General features: G+C 40.3%; 1 protein-coding gene across 3 annotated transcripts in view; it reads right to left on the minus strand.

Moving 5' to 3' along the window:
- kalrna (kalirin RhoGEF kinase a) overlaps positions 1–21,970 on the minus strand; it is a 285,539-nt gene that overhangs the window by 112,592 nt on the left and 150,977 nt on the right. For all 3 annotated transcript variants that reach the window (XM_038301435.1, XM_038301434.1, XM_038301436.1), the window contains exons 21-38: positions 21,597–21,665; positions 17,733–17,882; positions 17,502–17,651; positions 17,295–17,409; positions 17,058–17,173; positions 15,025–15,147; positions 12,999–13,181; positions 12,791–12,912; positions 11,420–11,486; positions 11,223–11,332; positions 10,395–10,464; positions 10,218–10,307; positions 5,304–5,396; positions 5,116–5,227; positions 4,852–5,042; positions 4,658–4,759; positions 4,427–4,575; positions 1,467–1,566 (exon numbers count right to left, since the gene is read on the minus strand). In XM_038301435.1, coding sequence (XP_038157363.1) covers positions 1,467–1,566; positions 4,427–4,575; positions 4,658–4,759; positions 4,852–5,042; positions 5,116–5,227; positions 5,304–5,396; positions 10,218–10,307; positions 10,395–10,464; positions 11,223–11,332; positions 11,420–11,486; positions 12,791–12,912; positions 12,999–13,181; positions 15,025–15,147; positions 17,058–17,173; positions 17,295–17,409; positions 17,502–17,651; positions 17,733–17,882; positions 21,597–21,665 — 2,112 coding nt within the window. The remainder of the gene's footprint in view (positions 1–1,466; positions 1,567–4,426; positions 4,576–4,657; positions 4,760–4,851; positions 5,043–5,115; positions 5,228–5,303; positions 5,397–10,217; positions 10,308–10,394; positions 10,465–11,222; positions 11,333–11,419; positions 11,487–12,790; positions 12,913–12,998; positions 13,182–15,024; positions 15,148–17,057; positions 17,174–17,294; positions 17,410–17,501; positions 17,652–17,732; positions 17,883–21,596; positions 21,666–21,970) is intronic.

Genomic DNA, 21,970 nt, shown 5'->3' on the forward strand with positions numbered 1-21,970 from the left:
GAGAAACTGGCTGCAGGGAAAAGGAGGCAATTATCAGTTTGATTGGATCAGAGTAGAGACCAGCAGGCCGACGCTGCCGACAGCAACACTGCTGTGACGGTTGAATGTCTTCCAGCAAAGCTGCTCTGATTTTAACAACGTTCAAACTTAAATATTAGCAGAATTTTGCCTAACTGGGATTGATTCTGTCCTGAAAGAGAAGCATCCATACATGGATCCTAAAACATCATCTAGATGAATGTGTAAAATAATGCAGCATTAACAGGAAAAAAATCTGCAAAATAAAAAAAGTGGATTTAATTGGTTTGGTGTTGATAGAAGATGTTTTACATTCAACGTATTATTTATACAATCAGGAAGAAAGATCTGCTCTTTAAAGGGTGTATCTGTTCCTTTCTAGTCTCATTAGATATTATATCGCTTTCATTTTAGGGGAGACATATGAAGGTGAAGATTCTCAGACATCTAGGTCATAGTCATTCCAAAGAAGTAAATAAATAAATAAATAAAAATCCACTGGACTTTGTTTCCAAGTTTGAAGACGTTTCGCTTCTCATCCAGGAATCTTTTTCTAATCAAAATGTCAGAAATAGCGTTGAGTTTGAGGCTTTATTGAGTGGACCAAAAACAAAGCCTCGCTTTGGCTTAGAATGAGACTAGAAAGGCAAAAAATAAACTCTTTAAAGAGCAGATCTCTCTTCCTGGTGGTACAAATCATACGTTTAATGTTAACATTTTGATTTTGATAAAAAGCTTTCTGTTTGGGAAGCAAAACATCTTTAAACTTGGAAACATAGTCCAGCGGATTGTTTTTTAACTTTTTTTGGAATTTTAGGCGAGACATTACTGCAACCACTGACATAATTTATAAAGATGATATTTAAAAGATAAAACTTTAATAGATTCAAAACTCTTAATGTTTGTGCTGTAGTCTGATGAGTTGCACAAGAACCAACTCATTTACTCCTTTAAATAAAAGACAAATATTCAGATTTCCTAGAGATTCTACAAACAACTGAAGAATCTTCTGGTTTGTTTTTAAGGATGAATGAAATGTTGCTAAATAGGTTCAAACAAACATGGGGAAGATTTGACAGTTGAGGAGGAATCTGAGGAAGCAAACTCTACGTCTTACTTGGATGTGGGAAGCCGGTCGGTACGCAGCATCAGCAGAACAGACACCCGAACACATCTTGAAGAGAGTCTTCATCGCTCTTCATCAGCCTACATGACCAACTCCTCAGACACACAGAAGCAGCTCTGCTTCACATGGAGCTCCCAGAACAAGCAGGCCTCCATGCTGCCTGTTTACCACAGAGCCTCCCTCCCACCCCTGCTGCAGCCCATAGTAGCTGCTGAGGAGACCCTGTAGCGCAGCCACAGGTGAGGGTCATCAGCTCGTTACAGAGCCGGCCTTCATCCGGAGGCTCCTCTCCTTCCACATGCGCTCAGAGAGAAACTCCTACCTTGTCACTGTCCATGGTGTTCTGGGACGTCCTGGAGGCGATGGAGATGGTGTCTGGTTGGCTGCTGCCGTCTCCCTGGCTGTCTCCGTCTTCTCCCTCCCTGAGAACAGCCAGACATGCACAGCACTGTCACTACCAACGTCCTCATCTCTCTGCTCACATCTCAACAAACACAATTATACTCATGACAGGAATAGAAAAAGTTCTGCAAGTTCTAGTTTTTGCACTTGAAAAGAAATCATCTGTTTCCTGTCAAATCTGAAAGTATTTATTTAACCAAAACTGTATGTATCCCATAATAGTCAGCCTATGGGATCATTACTACAGTATATGGCAGCAGTACTTCTACAGCGTCATGTTCTTACAGGGACCTAGTGAAGCGTTTTGACACCTTGTCAAACTGTATTGATACTGCGTTTATACTGTCTCACAGAATACTGACACCTGCTGGACCTTTAAAGACACTACAGGCTGCTTATTTGACAGACTAAACTGAATTGATTTGATCAGCTAGTACAGGGGTCTGCAAGCTTTCATATCCAAAGAGCCGTTTAGCCCTGAGTTCAGTTAATTAAAAGTCACTTAGAGGTACAAAATATTGTATGACCAAATACTACCTAATATTTTTGTTAACTTTTTTAATAGGATATTTGTTGCCGTCTAAACAACATACAGTTTATTAATTTGTATTTTTAGCTTTCAAAATAATTATGAAACATAATTTCTACGTCAATAAAAAAATAGCTCTAAAAACATTTTTTTTTTCTTAACATGTCACTCTGCAGTGAAAATTCAATTAAAATATTCTAAAAACCGTTACAGCTTCTGAGACAGGTTAGACAGATAGTTCTTAGGGTCACTTTTAGACATTATTAAGAGTCATAGGAGAGGGTCCAAAGAGCCAGTTTCGTCGTACAGTGAGCTGTACCTGCAGGCGACAACTGAAAAAAATCGTACAGTGTATGCCCGGCGTTATGGACACAGTTAGAAGGTTTTTATTTTCAGCGGTGGTGTCAAAAGTACACACATTTGTTATACTGCCGTTTAAAAACACTCTGGTAAAAGTTGAAGCATCATCTCGACCTCTTTACTCAAGTAAAAGTGAAAAAGTATGTGCTCCAAATCTACTTAAAGTATAAAAGTATAAAGTAACCTTTAAATAAACAGCCAGATGCCTCTATATGAATTAAAAGCTACATTTTACAACTATTTTGAAAAATTCTTTGAGATAGGGCCAAGGATGAGGGAGGTCTTGTTGGTCTCCGTCTCCCGATACGCTCTCGCCTGTGTCCGACCTTTCACACATTTCAGAATCTTTTTTTTAAATCCTACATTGCAGCATGGCATAGACAATTCACATTTGCAGTTCAAACACCTGCTTGCTTCTGATAATTTCCTTTAACTAACCAATGAGTGTTCGCGTTATATGACTCATCAAATACACTAGTTTTCACTAGATGTGGTTGGAGCCAATGATCTGCATTGGATGGAGCACATGACGGGAAATAAATATTTATAAACATTAAACCAGGGGTAACCAATTAAAAATCAACAGGGTCCGGATAAAGAAAATCATCAACCAGTAAAGGTCCAGAGACATTTTTAAATTTTGTTACTTAAAACAGAATTTAACACTGAAGTAAAACGAGGTATTTATGCATTGATGTTATACACTGAATTTTTAAGTAAAAAAAAAAAATAGAAATTGCCAAAAATTTCATCCCGTGCTATCTCAGAGGAGTTGACACTGACTGTATTCCTGTATATCCATCAGTAGTTAAAGGACAAGGGTCAACAAATGCTAATTCTGCCTGTAAACCAATGACAGTGTAATTGTCTCTGTATGATCTGAAGCCTCATTTGGAGCTTTTAAACAGGCTTTTGAAAAACTTTGATAATTTGCTGCTGTAATATTATAGATTTTTTAGAATAAAAAGCTAGCAGATGTGCATAATCAAAAAATAACAGAAATATAATTATAGAGCATTCAGTATTGTAAGAAAGCCCACACTGTTTCTAAATAAATACATTATTGTATGAGTTAAGTTCTGTTTCATTTAGTTCTCTTTCCCTGTAAGTGTGAAATGTCCCAGGCTCCTGAATGCACCATAGCTATCTGAAGCTCGTGAATGCATCACACTGGTCTGTGTAGATGCGCATTTGATTTTCTGCTTAAGACAAAGCTTTGCAGTTTCAAAAATCACGACGGCTATCACTGTTTATTGTTGTGTTGGAATAACAAGAGACTACAACAAATAAAGCCGTACCACAGAAAAAAATCTTTGGATTCTATTTTGTTTATAACACCCGTACTTTTGTAAACCGAATCTGCCAAATAACCACAATTTTCTCCCCACGAGAGGAATATTTAAAGGCTTGTATTTCATTAATATACCAACAAGTAGCTCCATTGGTCATATTTTAATCCGTTTTCCTCATTGATATGCAGTTGTACAGAGCGAGGCGCGCCCCCGCGACCGGTGATGCATATCTCAGCAGGGATGCACTTTTCGGCATAACACCGGACCGCGGTCCGCTAATTTGTGACCTCTGCATTAAACCGAAGACAAGAGTAACGGGTAACGTTTGTTTTAAAAATGTAAGGAATAGAAAGTACAGATACTTGCATGAAAATGTAATGAGTAGAAGTAGGAAGTAGGAGGAAAAACAAGTAAGGGAGTAAAGTATAGATACCTAAAAAGTGTACTTAAGTACAGTAACGAAGTATTTGTACTTAAGTACTTGACACCTCTGATTTTCAGCTGATATTCTGAAAGGAGTCTAAAGGAGTCGTTTCATTTCACTTCACAGTGCAGATACCCTAATAAATAACTGAATGATTGATCTCTATGATCTCCATCTATGCGAGTAACCATGGCGATTCAGTCATGGAAGCAATTGAAATGTTTAGCTGATGGGATGTTCTATGTATTCAGGTGGGAGTAGAGCTGCTGGCTGACCTCTTTGGACAATTCCTGGGCTTGGTCAGCGCCGGCGTTTTAGGGAGATGAAGAGGCTCCTTCAGCGCCCCCTTCAGGTGAGTCATTCTCTCTTGGATCACCTCACGGATGTTTTTTATCCACTCTTGTTTGGCTTCCATGCTGGAAGCCTGGAGGAGAGATTTTCTCTGTTTAGAAACGGGGAACAATGACGCTCAAAAGCTTTGACTTCTTTGATATATTTTGACCTACTTTTAGCACAGTTTTATTATCAGAGGAGGGGGTTCTTCCTGCCCACAGAGCAAATTTACACGGGTCACCCTCTATGTGCTCCGTTACTCCCAACTCTGCCGTCTGCAAACAAAACAGAAGCAAGATTTAAAACCTTTAAACAAACAGAAGGGGGGCCCCTGCAGGTCACACGGGGAACTGCGCTCAGCTCTCACCAGTAGTCTGTTCTTGTATTGGTACTTTGTCCTTCCTGCTGAGTCTTTGATCTCTTTGCTGAAGACCAATGAAAACTCAAACAGGAAAAGGTGGCGGTCCCGCCCCTTTCGGATCAGGGCGCGTGGGTCCCAGACCTGGAAGCTGTCCTGGAGGATCAGCTCACCCTGAACCCCCAGGTTCTCCTCAAAGCCTGAGGTAGAGGTTGACAGTTAAACTCCCAGATGCAGAGCAGCTGTTTATCAGCAGAGTGGAAACAGTCTTACCCTCCAGCATGGCTAAATGCATGGCGTCGTTGGCTCTCTTAGGAACACTGAGCATCACCTCCAAACCGTCTTTGATCTCGCCCTTACCCTCCTCGCAGCATGATAGCAGCTCCTGCATGATGACACAGTAAAAGTCAGACTGCTGCTGCTGGATCTGTCAGAGCGGATCGGTTGTCCGGCTGTTCTACCTTCAGCAGAAGTTGGTACTTCGTGATTCTCTGGACTGGTTTGATGAGGTAGGAGTTGAGCGTGTTTCCCAGCCCACGTCTCTGCTGAATGTCCTGTTCACCAACAACAAAGCATCACAAACCACTTCGTCAAATTCTTTCTTTTACAATTTATCCTCAATGAGCTGCAATTAAACAGAACCACAATGTTTTAGCTCTGCTACATTTCTGAACATTAAACTTTAATCTTTAAGTTTTCATGTGACAGATAAAGAAAAAATGATGCATGGTTGGATTTCCTCAACTTTTAACTAATCTGACTGGATTGTCTCTGATAAGTGCATTTAGAGAACATGTTGTGAATTGATGCTGTATAATTAAACTGATTTGAAAACAAATTTTTTGTTTTCTTTACAAAAAAGCAACTAAAATGTGTTGTCTATTCAAATTCAGACCCAATAAGGAAATTGTTTACTGCAATTACATCTTCAAGACAATAGAAATAAGCAAAAATGTCTCAAATTAAGTGTATTTACCCAAATTTGAACAGGTAAAGAAGACGATTTGCCAATAGAATGAGTGTTTTTCCTCTCATAATAAGATAATTAGATTAACTTATCAGATTATATGCATTGAAATAAGACATTGCATTAGTATTTTTCTTATTTTAAAGGAAAATTGTCTTGCCCCATTTGCAAGTGTCTCACTTACCTCCTCAATTCAGGAAAAAATGCATTTATTTTAAGAAAAAAAAACTATTTAGGTTTACATTTTTTGCAGTGCATTAGCTCAATTTTTTGCAGCTGCACTCCTCACAATGAATATTCATTCCCACATAAACTAAAGCTCATTTAAAGGGAATTTGAGTGTTTGTTATTATCATCTACAGGCATTGTCCCTTTTTATTCTGATAGCTGGAAATAAAAACCAATAAATGCTTTTAAAAATCATCTAATTAGCAACCAGGGTTAATCTGTGTTGAAATAAATCTCATCATCAATGCATTTGATCATGGATCTGATCTATAGTGTAAGGCGCAGAAGTCTGTCAGCAAACATCATAACACTAGGCTGTAAACTGATGGTCAAAAAAGGCACATTTGTTATTTTAATTTGAACAAAGTGATGAAAACTGCGAGTAAATGAGAGTAAAGTTAAATGATAGTTGAGCTCTTTGTAAAGAAAAGAGGACTTGACGATGCCACAGTAGTCTAGTATAAAATGTGTTTGACACCCAGAGGTCATGGCTGTCCACCTAAACTGGAAACGATGCAGGACTGAGACCCATGGAAACTCTGGAGGAGCTGCAGAGATTCATGGTTCAGGTTGAAGAGGCTTTTCCAATCTGGATTAGATGTCTCATTTGTGTCCCGTGAAGTGACCAGTGGAGGGAGTGAAGTAGATTCTTTGGTCAGCTGAGGTCCAGACTGATATTCTTTTGGACTGCATGCAGAGGGGAGTTGTGGCCTAGTGGTCAGGGTGTTCCACTTAGAATCCAGAGGTTCTGAGTTCAAGCCCCAATCCCACAGACTGCTACTCTGGCTCCCTGAGCAAAGACCCTTAACCACACACTGCTCCATGAGCGCCGCACAATGGCAGCCCACTGCTCCCCAAGGGGATGGGATAAATGCAGAGAGTCCATTTCATTGCTATGTACTTGTGACCTTGTAATGCAAACAGAAAATCTGAAAAGAAAAATCTTACATTCGCTGAAAAGCACATTACCTGAAAAACAAAGAAACAAACTCTCCACTATAGAACATGGTGGTGGCAGCATCATGGATTGGGAGAAACTTTTCATCAGCATTGACAGCAGAGGTGGTCAGAGTTGATGGGAGAATGGATTCTGCCTAATCAGGATCAGCATCCAGCAGCACCATGACCCCAAACATACAGTTAGAGCTACGATTCAATGAGTCACATCCAAACACAGTCAGTCCTAAATGGAACAGAGAGCAGGAAGCATGAACAGAGAAGTGACGTTCACACTCCCTCTGCTTCCAGTCTGACTGAGCTGAAGATATTTGCAGTCTCTAGATGAGGACAGCTGGTAGAGACATACCTCTAAATTATTTTTTTATTTTCTTAAATTTGCTTTTAATTATAAAATGATAAACTATATGCTGTTGTGTCACATAAACCCATAAACAGGATTAGTGGAGGTTTGTGGATATAACAGTATTTTTAAAGCTACTTCATTTTCTGAGTATATTTTGTTGCCAATGTGTAACGGGTGGTTGGAATTGTATTTTTGTGTCCATCTAAAAACAGTTTTATTTAAAGATTAGATGATTATTGCAGGTAAAAACGGTCTGCATCAGTTCTCCATTAGAATTAAATGATAAACTTTGAAATGTTTTATTATGTGGTCTGAACACAGCTGCTTCTAGTTTAACAAGTGTTCTGTGATTAAACAAAGCCACCTGCTGGTTAAAAGGAGGAACTACACAGCACATGCTAGGACTGGTTGGTTATTTAAATCAGGTTGCCTATTTACTCTCTCTCTGCTCTGTCCTTTTCTGTCTTCATTCTGTTGTTCTCACAAAAAACAACACAAACACTTTTCAGCATGATCACCTTAACAAATCTAAACTCTTGACTATTTGTTCTACTCTAAAATAACTCTTTGTTTTGGCCTTTAACTGTATCCAAGTGGTAAACATTTAGTTAAAAAACTAATTTGGTTCAACAGTTTAATTTGGGTTAAAAGTAGCTATTAGAGACCAAGTGTCTGATCTTCAAAGGTTCCAATTAGGGCTGCTAATTTGCAGGAGCTTTTGTTTTGTTTGTTTTGTACACGCAATGACTGGGAAGGTGGCGAGTGATCTAAAACAGCGGTCCCCAACCACCGGGCCGCGGACCGGTACCGATCCGTCGGTCATTTGGTACCGGGCCGCACAGTAAAAAAATAAACATATATAATTTATCGATGATCAGAGTCTGAGTGATGTTTTATTTTGATAAATATAAAGAATTGCGGTATTCTCTCCAAATTACATCAGAGGTGCATCTGTGCCTCTTGACACAGGTTAATTCAGGTCAAGACTCATCCTATCTATAACATCCTATCTTTGTGAAGCGGGATTTTCTGCGGTTACAGCGACCAACACAAAGCTACGGAGCAGACTGGACATCAGGAGCACACTTTGTCTGTCATTGTCTCCAATTATACCTAGATGGGACCGGCTTGTTTCAGAGAAACAAAATCAGGGCTCCCACTAATTCAACATATTGGTGAGTTTTATTTTTATGCTGTTTGTATTTGATTTTATGCCAGTCGTATCATTTATTTTTATCGTATTTACCCCTCACACTTTAAAGTCCGGTCCGTGAAAATATTTTCTGACATATAACCGCTGTGTTAAATAATATGCAGATCATATGCTCATCATCAAAATGTGCAAAATACTGAGAGGAGGACGTTCAAATATGTGTAAATTCTCAGTCATCCGGGTCATGGCAACCTCAAACAAGCTGAAATTGGAAGGTACCGTAACTGGTCTTTTGCTCACTGTTTTTAAAGATGTTTTGACACCTATTCAGGAGTCTTTGTCAATTTGGTGGGGGGGCCCCAGATGAAACTCTAGTTGGAGCGCTAATGTATTTAAAGCTACAGTGTGTAATTTTCAGCGACATCAAACGTCCAGATTGCAGACCGCAGCAACATGAACACCCCCCCCCCCCCCCCCCCCCCCCCCCCCCCCCCCCCCCACCGCTTCTCCCCTCCCAACAGTACGGCGAGCGTTACTGGACAAAATGTCTTCCACGACGTCCGCATCACCTACCTTCTCAAGTGATGAGGTTTGTTTACATAGATAATTTTAATACTGCCATCTATTGTTCAGTACCGTCTCAGTTCATCTCTCTCAACTTGCTGTAGTTACTTTCGAGCGTAATGGCCGATCTCGAAATTGCTAGTTTGTTGGCTCTGAACCTTCTTTGAAAGTGTTTTAAGACACCCTAACCCTCTAAAGATCAGGCCCCAAGCTTTTTGAAGAAATAACAATAATAATGATTTTTTTTTAAAACCTAATTCATGTTAAAATCATTCTGTAAAATCATACAATAAACATCTGGTACATTTTTCATACAAAAAACATGATGCAGATTATTTAGAGATCTAAATTCTACATACAGGAATAAATAACTTGTTTCAATTAAATGGCTTCTACTTTTGTGAATATTATTTTTCATTGTTTTGCTGCAAAAATATTAGAATTAAATCTCTACTCTGGGACAATAAAAGTCTTTCTATTCTGTTAATTAGTTGGACCTTGCTTTCAGGCCATATCCAGATGTTTAAAGCCAGCCATTGTTGTCAGCCTTTAAACCAGCGTTAATGTTTATTTGTGCTCTTTATGATGCTGAAACACCCAACTTAGTAAACGTTTACGCTTCCTGTTGCAGAGATAAGATGAAAAATGAAGACATCTTGAAACAGACCTTCAGTGATGTTTTGTGCTGAGAAAGTCAGGTATAATTATCAACTTTTTTAAACATCTTGTCCCATTTGAGAGTAAAATATTGGTTTCTTTGGAGCAGCTTGAAGGTTCGCTGTTTGGGGAAAGCATTTTACTGTATCTTTGTCACAAACTTTGTTTCTACTGTGCTGTACTTTGTCATTAGACTTGATGGATTTATCTTACATAATATGATCAATTTATTTTCATTGTATTTGAGTATCTGACTAAAACAATGAAACGTTTCCCAAGGTGGTTTATAATGATAAAAGCAGGATAAGATTTATTCTTTCGCTTCCTAAGGGGCAATAATTCCAATTTTAGTGGAGCTGTATGTTTAGTAATGGACTTTTATTTTTTTAATTGATGCTCTGATTTCTTTTTTTTTTTTAACCCTGAAAACAACTGTTCTAATTCTTTATTAAATCCCTAAACTAATTGGATATAATTAGAGATGAGTTTGGGGTTTTACTCACGTCAAAGAAGCTGCCAGCGTGCTCCAGGATGAGCTGACTGGAGTCGGGTTTGTTCTTGCAGTAGTCCACATAGATGTGGAACTTATCAGCCTGAAAAAAAAAGAGTTTCAATAAATCAGGCCAAGTTTAAAACAAAAGTGAATATAAAGGGAGACAATGAGGAGTAAAACTTCTCACCCAGGTGACAAAGCAGTGGCCCACATCCTCTGGAAGCTGCTCATAGTTCACCAGTTCCTTCAGGAAAATACTGGAAGAGAAGAAGGAGGATCACCTTCATCCCAGAGCGACATCCAACAGGAAACAGACCCGACTCTGACTCCTAACCATCTGTCTACCTAACGAACATCCAGCTCACTCACCTTCCACTGCTCTCTGATCTAGGAACACCTCCTCAATCGTTCAGGATCGATCGATTATCAGTGATTTTTAACACTAACAATAAACTTTGACCATCCCCAACACAGTCTTAGTAACTGCAGTAGTTTTTATTCTATTAAAAAGGTAATCTAATTACAGTCGTAAGGCCATTACATTACTCCCAATCTACCGCAGTGTCACTGTGACATCATCATAGTGCCTCTTTATAAACGAGCTCTGTGCTGTGAAGAGAGATTTTTTCTCCAGGGAGCTAAATATGCATTCCTGATGCTGATTGGTTGAAGGGAGCTGAGATCGAGACACACAGAACACCGATTGGCTTAGCTTCTTCTTCTACTTTTTAATAAGACATAAAAGAAGAAAAAAAAAAAGGTCATGGAGAGTTTAAGGTTTGGGTTGATAATTCATGAAAAAGCTCAATAGTCTGAGTTTAGATCTTTCAGCAGGAGGTTAGAGGCAGTCCATGAACTGTCTGTGTAACCGAACCTTAAAGATGCACAGAAGAACAGAAACGGTAACATAAAAGACTCTCTGTCTTAAGCCTGAAACTTCAGAGAGAAGAATCCAGTTTTTATGTCATCTCATCGCCACAGAAACTGCAGCGGAAACAATCTCCTTAGAGCTTACCTGTTGTGGAAGTCATAGATCTCCTGCATGTTGCCGAAAATAATTTGTTCCTTGTTGGCGATGCCTGGAGGAATCTCCTCCTCACCGCTGGTCATCTCCCTCAGGTAGGTCTGACACAGAGAAAGAGGCAGTCAGCAGAATAAGAGCCAAGAACCAGACAAGGAGCGACATGGAGGAAAAACGACGCGTTTGCTCACTTCTAGACACTCCTGAAGATCCCTGACGTAGGCCTTCTCTGTCTGCAGCAGCTCAGCCATGATGAACCTGTGACCAAGACGGGATTTTAGCAACACAAAGCAACTTACTTTTCATACCTGTAACACACAAGCTATGAGATCTACCCAAAGATGCTGCTCTGATCCACCTGTGGGGGGGGGTAAGGCAGCTATATTTCTAGGTTAGAAATAAACCCTATTGGTGAGTTTGGCCGTTTGGGATCCTTCTGAAGCGGGTAATTTCATCCCTGCTTTCAAAGCTGCCTCTCTGTGTGCTGGAGGGGCTGTAGCTCATCTGTTCACCTGCCTGAGTCTGAAGGACATTTTGGTCACATTTTCAAACGCTCTGTCCAAATATGTAGGTTAATGTGTTTAAAAAGCCAGTTTCCATGGCTGTTAATGTCATTTAACTGTCAGCATATTGGCATTATTTCAGTGGGATTTTTACAGCTTTCAGTGTAGCCAGCATTGGTGCTGAAATGCGCTGGACAGAGCCCTGGGGGCAGAGAGCACAGATGGCCTGTATTTCAGTGTAGCAGCCCGAAAAAATAAAATAAAATAAAACTTCGAATCTTGATGCAGAACCTGAGGACTGGATGACCTTTTGACCTTTGATTCATAACCTTATAACTAAGGCAATAGAAACAAAAAATCTGCAGCTCAAATGTATCTGAATTGACTGAGACCAATTTTGTCTCAATCAAAGATGGTGGTGAGTAGAGGAAAGTATTTTATGTGTGCTTCAAATAAAAATACTCATATGAGTATTTTTTAAACTTGTGAAGTTTTTGCAGAACTCTGACTTCATAGCATTAAACCAAACATCTCTCCATCGTGGAGGAGAGAGAGAACAGCGGCATCATGTGAGAGTTTAACGACACAAAGATGTAAAACATAACTGGCTCCAGTATCAGAGTAAAGGAGGCAAACTTAATGCAGGTCAACTTTTCAAATCAATTCAATTCAGTTTAATATCTATAGCGCCAATTCACAACACATGTCACCTCAACGCACTTTACAGTTCACCAGATCATACAGTCAAATTGATTCAAAGTTTTCTATCTAAGGAAAACCAGTTAATTGCATTGACTCATTGACTCTTCAGCAATCCCTCACACTAAGCATGCTTGTAGCGACAGTGGAGAGGAAAAACTCCCTTTTAACAGGATGAAACCTCCAGCAGAACCAGGCTCAGTGTGAGCGGCCATCTGCTGAGGCTGACTCGGGTTCAAGGAGACAGAAGCAGATAAAAAAAGAAGCAGAGATAAAAAAATAAAAAAAGGCAACTCTGAGCTCCACAGGTGGCCCCGTCCAGGAAACACACAGCCAGGACAGATTAAGGAAAGGACTCACTCTTTCTTTCTGGCCGACTTTCTTTTCTCCTCATTGACCTCATGATTGGGATCCCGTAGTTTGACCTCAGGGTCGTCCGTCAAACTTGCAGGCATGATGTCCAGCTCCAGGTCTTTATTGTCCTGCAGACAGAACGAACCTTTTCTCAGCGTTTGGAACCATTTCTAACCTCTGTCACTAAGATGCTGGCTCCTGTCCAATGGTTCACCTCAGAGCTGACGCCCAGGCTCCTCTCCAGGCTCTCCTGATATTTGGCCATGCGCACAGAGAAGTCCCGGTATCTGCGGTCCACCGTGCTGACCCAGCGCTTCAGCTCCGACACGTGGGCGTGGCCTTTCTCCACCAGATTGTCTGCCAGCTGGATCAGAAGCTTCACCTTCTCCTTGGTTTGCTGGAAGTTGATGGGACACTCAGGGTTACACTGACCAACATAGAGGCAGAGTCCAAGTTTAACACTTAGAGAATTCATTTCATCCATATTACTAGTTCAGATCCCAGCTTGGCTGTTTATCCTTCCTATAATCACTCAGAGTTTTTATTGAAACTGACAGCAAATATGTTGGTGAAGATTCGAAAACGTTCAAAAACAAAGACAAAGAATTTTGGACAAAGAAAATAGGTGGTTTGAGAGCGGCGTGAACTAAGCCATCTATTACCCCATTTACTCTACCCTTGAAAAACCGATCTGACGACCGTTTACACATCACGCTATCTCGGTTCCTCGACTCCTCGCCTCCTAGTGACGATCTGCGGTATTACTGCCAGTATTGAAGGAGGGAATCAAGCAGTTGGTGGCGGTAATGCACCAAAAGTTGTTTGCCAACCGCCATAAAGCACAGGAAGAAGAAGACGAAGAAGGAGGGAATCAAGCATATCAAAATGGCAGCGCCTGTCACATTCAGAAAGTTATGCTTGATTATTATTATCATCCCAGGTCGCACCACACTCTTTTGAAGCCATTATTTAAAATGTTGCATAGAGAAGATTTCGATTGTTGTTCATAGTTTTTCTTCTTCTTCTGTTTTGTGATAGTTGGCAAGCAACTTTCGGAGGGGCATTACCGATGTGCAGCCAGACGGAGATGACGCGTTCTGCTCATGCGCTCTTGTTATCAGAGAACCGAGCCAGGGAAAAACCGAGCCGAGCCCACCTCTGGAACTGGTCTGCAGTTATCTCGGTTCGGTTGTGTCTAGCTCGGTTCAGTTCAGTTTGCTTTCCATTTACACACGATAAGTTATCTCAGTTACTGAGCTTGGACCGTGTTAGGTTTATTCAATGATGATTATAAAATTAATGTGTGTTTATGAAACATTTGTGCGAGGGGATGCTCCACTCCTGTCTCATGATCCAGTTAGGAGACCATCCTGCCTTGTCATTCTGATGGAGCATTCTGTCTTCATGAACTGATCAATTGTTCTGTCAGAACAATACTCTGTTTGTAACCATGTGTCATGTTCTGTTAATAAACGCTCTGAGGAGGAGGTCCAGTGGGAGACAGTGCGTTTAAATCTGGGGTTCAACTGTCTCTCCTTCCTGCAGGAATTGTATCCATAAATTGTGTATTTCAGTTCTTCTTAAGCAAAAATCTACATTTTGTGAACCCGACAGACCGATCTCAGCACGGGTTTTCAAGGGTAGTGTAAATGGGGTATATGTTAGGAAAGAAAAACCAGCCTTAAATAGAGGGGCTGGACTCATCTTTAAACTTTCAAAAACCTACGATGCAGCAATTGAGTTGATTCCTTCCCGCTATCACTGCAACCCCAACCCCTTTACAGGGGAACAGAAGACCTCGCCTAGTCAGCCAGGCCAACAATTCCCTTTAACTACACCCCTATCAGAGACATAGACAGGTATTGGGCATTGAGGGCGAACAAAGAATCCTAACGACCCCCATTCCTAGGGGGTGGTACTTTTCTATTTGCATAAAACAAGGCTTTGTTGGGCTACTGCATACGAACTCGAACTCAACACTATTCCTGACATTTTGAATTGAAAAAGCTTCCTGGATGGGAAGCGAAACATCTCTAAACTTGGAAAAAAAAGTCCGGTAAAATGTTTTCTAACTTTTTCGAACTAACAGCAAAGTTTTTCAAACTCTGTAACATCTTTTATGTTTATTTGAGACCAAAAATTTCTCAAAGCACAAAAATCAAAAAGCAAACATTTAGTTTTATTTCTTAAATCCCAGCTTGTTTTCATCCTCGTTCCTGTCCTCCAGACACACAGCGTACCTTAGCAGAGAGTCTAAAGTGATGGTAGTCGTTGAGCAGCTGCTGTGTTTCCTCACTGCTGTCCCCAGGAGATGTATGTGTAGTCAGGTAAACGTCTCCTGTCTCCTGAATCCAGTCCAAAGCCTGGAAACAAACAGAAATCTATAAGATCCAGAGACGGATTCATCTCAAATATTGCTGACTGCGGCGGAATAACCCAAACCTTAAATGATTATTTAAAAAAATCCACCTTTTTTTTTGAGGGAATTTATTCGGTGGGTTAAAAACATGTTTAATTTTAGAGCTTTTAATAAAATCCAAAGTCCTCTACAAATGAGTTAAAGAGACAGAGCTGGAATATTTCCTCTTGACTCCTGCTGTTCTTAACCTTCACTGCATAAAACTAAATGTAAATAAGCCATTTTTTCTTAAACTAAGGGCATTTTTCTTGAATTAAGGAGGTAAGTGACACACTTCGCCAATGGAATAAGCTAATTTACATCTAAAATAAGAAGAAAACAATTGCATTTTCTTATTTCAAGTGAATATTATCTAATTATCTTATTTTAAAAATAAAACCCATTCCATTGACAAATCATCTTATTTATCTACTCAATTTAAGGGGAAATGCACTGATTTTAAGAAAGTTTTACTTATTTTTAGATTGTTTTTGCAGTGCGGGGAGACTTTATTAATCACTTTTTCCCCCTGAGGTGTAAATTTGATGTACACTGCAAAAATTATCTAGAGATAAGTGAAAATGTCTTAAATTAAGTGAATTTACTCTTAATTTGAGCAGGAAAATAAGATTGTTTGCCAATGAAATTAGTATTTTTACTCTTAGAATAAGTTAATTAGATAATATGCACTTGAAATAAGACAATGCAGTTTTTTTTTCTTATTTCAAGTGTAAATTATCTCGTCTCATTGGCAAAATGTCTAACGTACGCCCTCAATTCAAGAAAAAATGCACTTATTTTAAGAAAAAAATTACTTAATTTGATTTACATTTTTTGCAGTGTGACAGATTTATTTCATCACAGGTTCTGAACCAAAGCAGGACAGTTGAACTAAATATCTAAAAAAAAATAAAAACAGCAGAAAGAAATGGCATCGGCAACCATCAGCTCCAGATTTGAGGTTGATGCTTGTTTAGGAGAAATCCCAGAAATAAAACAAGCTTTATCTTTGGGACGAGGGTTTTCCTTAACACATCAAAAATTTACAGTAAATATCATAAAGTAAAAGGTTCTCATTTGTAAGGATATTAAATATTTGCAATTGTACTGAAGTTCATTTGCAAATGTGCATGGTTTATTTCTGGATGTTTAGGGGAGTGGCCTCTGCTTCAGTGTTAGTCGGGTAATTGGAGTAGAGCCACACAGTTTTTTCATCTCATTTACATTTCTCCTAATCTTCATTTATTATTGTATTTTTATGGAAATGTAATATCTATAATGTTTTTTATTCTTGATGTAATTAGTTTAACCTAACGGTTTGTTTTTGCACGTTCAAGTGGATCACAGAGGGGAAAAGACCATCTAGTTTATGGCTTCATTACTTAGGAATCTACAACTAAGATCGACCTAAGCATGAAACAAGTAGGAAGACAAGCTTCTTCTGCTTAACCAAATATTATGGATGATCTGTGATGCTGTGAGCCTGTTTTTCTTTAAAAGCTCCAGAGAACCTGTTTAGAGTTCATTAGCATCATTAATGATTTGATTTTAAAAAGTATCAGTTAGTAGAATGCAAATGGTCGCCTTTGCTTCGGCAGGATTATCCAAAACATACGGCTTATCTAACAGAAATGATTTTTCCTCTAGAAAGGCTGCTGGCTGAGCTGAAGGGAAGCGAGCATCAGAAAGGAGCCAGGATGATCTGTGTCTGCTCAGACTCTGGGAAATGTCATATTAGCGTGACCAGCAGGGCGATCGATCACTGGGCCAGAATGCATTCACAGCATGGCAGGTTTTCCTCACTGAATAATGGAATCAAATTAAAGGATGATTATTTTTTTTTATTATGAGGAAGCCAAACACATATGTTCTGACCTGTTTGGCACTGCGTTCAAACACCAAGTACTGCTGACACTGGTCCAGCCTTCGTTTCTTCAGCGTCCAGAAGTGAAGAACCCGGTTCTCCCTCTGCAGCAGCTCGTTCAGAATGGCTGCACACAGAAGCACATCAACCCTGCTTAGCTGAGCCGACCCTACAGCATCTTAATGGAATCCTATGCATGTGACTTTCTCTGCTGCTCCACCAGCAGGGGTCACCGTAGAGCCACTTACCTTTAACCTGCTGCTCAGGTCCTCTAGCGTGGCCTGCGGCTCCAGGTGTGCCCACATTGTTTCTGTGGATGTATTTCAGGAACACCTCAGCATTCCTCCGCGCCAGCGTGCACGCCTAAAATCACAAAATGCGTCCACACAGATTTGATTGGACATCAGCCATTTCTACCTGAGGAGCTCCATGAGCGGCCTGATCTGTTACTCCACCTTCAGGAAAGCTTCCTTCTGCTCCAGGTGCTTGCTGATCAGGGGCAGCAGATGATCACTCTCCACTGAACTGCCAAGTTTGTCATGGCTCCCACACCAGTCTTCATCCCTGCGGTACTCCTGCTCCAGGCTCTCCAACACGCTGCACACCTGCGGGATACCGAGCAGCAGTGTGGATCATCGCTGGAAGACTCCACCGGCTGTGTAAGGGAAAGGAGGCCTGAAGATTACCTGCTCTGATGTCTTGTAGAAGGCCACGGAGGCGTTGACCAGCTTCAGGCGGTCCTCCATCTTTAGCATCAGCTGCTGCCAGTGGACGGCCACCTTCTCAGCACAGCCGCGGATCGCCTCAGGGTCATAGTGACCCGCCTGCAGCATCATCTGGGAGAGTCAGGGACAAAGGGCAGATGTAAGCAGATACCTTGCAGCAAGAAGGTTCCGGGTTTGATTCACAGCCCGGGGTCTTTCTGCATGGAGTTTGCATGTTGTCCCTGAGCAAGCGTGGATTCTCTCCGGGTACTCTGGCTTCCTCCCACAGTCCAAAAACATGAATGTTAGGTTAATTGGCTTCTCGACATTCTCTTTAGGTGTGAGTGTGTGTGAATGGTTGTTTGTCTCTGTGTTGCCCTGCGATGGACTGGCGACCTGTCCAGGATTGACACCGCCTCTCGCCCGTAGACAGCGGGAGATAGGCACCAGCAGCCTTCGAAACGTCTGTTTTTCAAAGACATTAGCCATTGGATGGGAATCACTAAACCATGTGATGCTTTTAAATCATCACACATCCCTTCATTTCTGAGGATAGCCCCATGGAGACGTCCCCAGAGTTTATTCAGCACTTAGATATTATCTTAAACTCTAGAGATTGACTTGTAATTTTAAGGATCCATAGTTTGTTTACTTTCAGTCTTCTGAAGTTTTCTCCTTTCTGGATTTGGTCCCTGTTGATCATCTGAATGGGGCTCTAAGTGTCTCCCATCATACTGTATTGTGTCTTCCCTTTCAAACTTTACACACAGGAGCTGTCGCTTTTTTTTTTCTTACCTCTGGGAGCATTTCATGGTCAGAATTAATTAGGGATTTTCTGTTGGATGTCCAGTTCCGGAAAGATAATGAATTGGTTTCTGTGTTTTCTTCCTGTAAATAATTTTACTCCTGCTTTTAAAAAGGAGATTGCTGTGATAATAATCATTTATCAAGGACATTTAGTTAACAGCAGCTGTGAAACTGCACCCTGAATCTGTCATTAAGTGTTTGTGAGCCTTTAGCGTCTTTCTGAACCCATTTTCTCACATGCGTCTTCAGAGAATTGTCTTAATTGAGCCACAGAAATGTTTCTCTCAGTGTAATACCCTGTTTATATCTGCAGTTGAGAAAACAGTTAGAGAATGCAAATAGTTACACCTTAGATCTCCTTCCTCTTTGCTCCCTGCTGCGCAGCAGACAGACATGCTAAATATTCCTCTAATCTGCTCTTTATTGGTTATATGCAGCTCTAATCTAATGGTTCTGGAATAGTGTGACCCCTGCTTAATGTTATTACTATGTATATTTGCAATGCAACTTGTTAAATTAAAGATTATTCTTATATATATCACCAATTATACAGCCAGTTAAAGCCTGTTAATGAGCAAAAATATTGTTATATTTAAAAGTCATGAAAGTTTTTACAGATATCAGCTTCTAAAAGCTATTATGTATTTATGGCACTTCTCTGCCATGTGATGATTTTTTTCCCTCTCTTCTAATGTTTAAGACCAGCAGCCATTCTGTTTGCTGCAACATTGAGCTTTAAGAAGGGTTTGTTCATTTTGGTTTTAATAGAGGCCATTTTCACGTTTTTTATAGTAGTGATTGTGGAGCACAGCTGAAGGACAGTCCAGCTGGACTTACTGGCAGATGGAAGTTGCATCGAATGCAGATGGTTTGGAGATGGAGGCTGAGCAGCTTCACTGCCTTTTTCTAATGTTTGCCCCTGGATAAAATGAGTGGATATTCACTGCTTTACAGTTATGGACAGCAAAGTTAATCTTTATAACCATCTCCATGGCGACATGTCTGCAGGTCTCAGCAGTGATGATGTAAACTTTCTGTCCAGGTGGTAAAACAGTGCATGAATGTCTGAGGCAGAGAAGGATTTACTCATCTGCTGGTACAACAGGTGGTTACCATGGAAACTGAAGGGTCTTCTTGCTTTCCCAGGAGTGACTTCTTAGGTCACCTGATAAATATATCAGCGCCAGTAGATGTGACGGGGGTCACTTGCCTCCCGTTAAAAAAAAAAAAAACAACCTTTTTTTTCATTTAAGTTTTTCCTTAATTCAATAAAAGACCTTTAAAATGTTTTTATCGGCTCTCGGACTGTTTGATCTTTCGCTGATGAATATTTATCTTTAGTTGCATCCTTCTTCGATTTCCCTCCTTTAAAAGTTTTTCGTCCCCATGTCCTTAAACCAAATCCTGTGGCTTAATGTCATCAGTAATGCAGCTAAATGTCTAATTCCCATGTCATTGTATATCATTGGAAAACCTTGCATAACCCGTTTCCATTTATCTTAGTTCTACTCTTTGCTTTAACTAATTTTGAACTCAGAATACAACTTCTATAAACCAAGATACAAGATGACTTTTTGAATTCATAAACTCATTCGAAAAAGCATCTTGCCAGGAGCCAATAGATGCATTAGCTTTGATTCAGAAACATTATCACCAATGGAATAACGTCTATGACGTCAACGCGTCAACCAGAGGCGGAAGGCTGAAGCAAAACAAACATGGCTACGCTGGTTTTAGCTGGAATACCATCTATTTCTTTATGAAAAACAAGCAGAAGGACATGATTTTTGCCTTAGTGGAGGGGAAGATGTTTGCACCTTCCACCCAGCCTGATTTGGTAAGAGTTTGATTTATCAGTTAACTCGACTAGTCGTGAAACAAATCAAGCTGCTAGTGCTGCTGTGATTGGCTTAAAACTTGACCTGGGAGGCAGGCACCCAATCATGAATAACCCTCCCCTTTGTGAATGTTTTCTACAGGATCCTTCCCTGATCGACACGTGTAGTTCAATTAGAAATCCACATGTATCATTCTGGCTTCTACCAAAAACCTTGCGAAAACGCTGGCATACATTGGATAAGTTATGAGTACATTTTGTATAAGTTGTAAATGAGCATGCTGAAGCACACTGGCACATCTCAACATATGGCAAGTACGTCGAGAAGTTTTGAGCATGCTCAAAACTTCTCGACGTCAGCGGCCATATGCTATATGTGGGGCATAAGTGTAGGTTACTCATAAGTCATGGCGTCTAGCCAATCCAAAACCTATGAGTAACTTGTTCATAACTTATACATAACTTATCAAGAACTTATCTCCAACGCATATATCAACGTATTTGACGTGTTCATGACTCACAGCTACTGTATAATGGTGTATTGGCAGCGTTCACAGGAGGAAAGAGTCTGAAGGTGAGTGTGATTAATCCTCCCTGTGTTCACACCCACAGCCACAAAAAACAAACTTCCTAGCAGACATGATGCTGAATCTGCTGCAGCTGCAAACCTTCTTTCTTGCTTTTTCTTTTTTTTTAGGTGGGCGTTAAACAGCAGCTAGGTTAATACTGCGATCAAAGACATTTTTTTATGCAGACCGGGCGCTTCCGATGCGCCTGAGGAGAGCAGCTTTAACTGATGCTTCGTAAATGCATCATTTAATGGGCATTACGCTGTTATGCATAAGTTAGGCTGTTATTGGACATAAGTTCTGAATTTGTTATGAATACTCTATGTAAATGCTCAAAATTGAAAAATACATAGAAAGTTCAGCATTTTAGAAGATTCTGGGACGTCGGGCATACTCTGGCTAAATCGACAAAGTGTGACAGGATCCTTACAAAGTGAAAGATGGTCCGCTTAAAATCTCCTACTTTGTCCCTGAAAACGAAATCTAGTTTTCCCACTTTCCCTCTCAGCTGTGTGTGTTAGCTCATGGTAGTGGATGTGTAATATCTTAAAAACACAAAACAAATCTGACTGATATGAGGTTTACTTTTTCCATCACGACTACAATGAGAACAATAGCAGGCGATGGGCCTACCTCAGCCTTTTGCTGCACCTGCAGAGCACTTTGATGAGTCTTCTGGAGGGAAGTGGCGTGAAATAGAGACTGTAGGAGAGAAGAACTTTCAGTAAATGTATAATAACTTTTTATACATATCATACACGTTTATAATCATCACTGTTCAAGTCATCGTCCCTTAAAAGGTTCATATGTTTGTGCGGTTGTGTGCTCCTGTTTTAGAAGAAGAGTGAGGACCAGTTTCTTTTAGATTGAGGTTAAGTTCAGGGTAAAGGTGTGAACTGATTAAGGGTTAGGGTGAGGTATGCACTGGTAATGGTTAGGTTTAGGGTTATTTTTTAGGGTTAGGGTTATTTTTTTCAGTTAGGGAAAATCAATGGGAATCCACACAT

This window comes from Cyprinodon tularosa, unplaced genomic scaffold (assembly GCF_016077235.1).
Source record: "Cyprinodon tularosa strain WSP-4 unplaced genomic scaffold, ASM1607723v1 ctg467, whole genome shotgun sequence".
Classification (NCBI taxonomy): domain Eukaryota; kingdom Metazoa; phylum Chordata; class Actinopteri; order Cyprinodontiformes; family Cyprinodontidae; genus Cyprinodon; species Cyprinodon tularosa.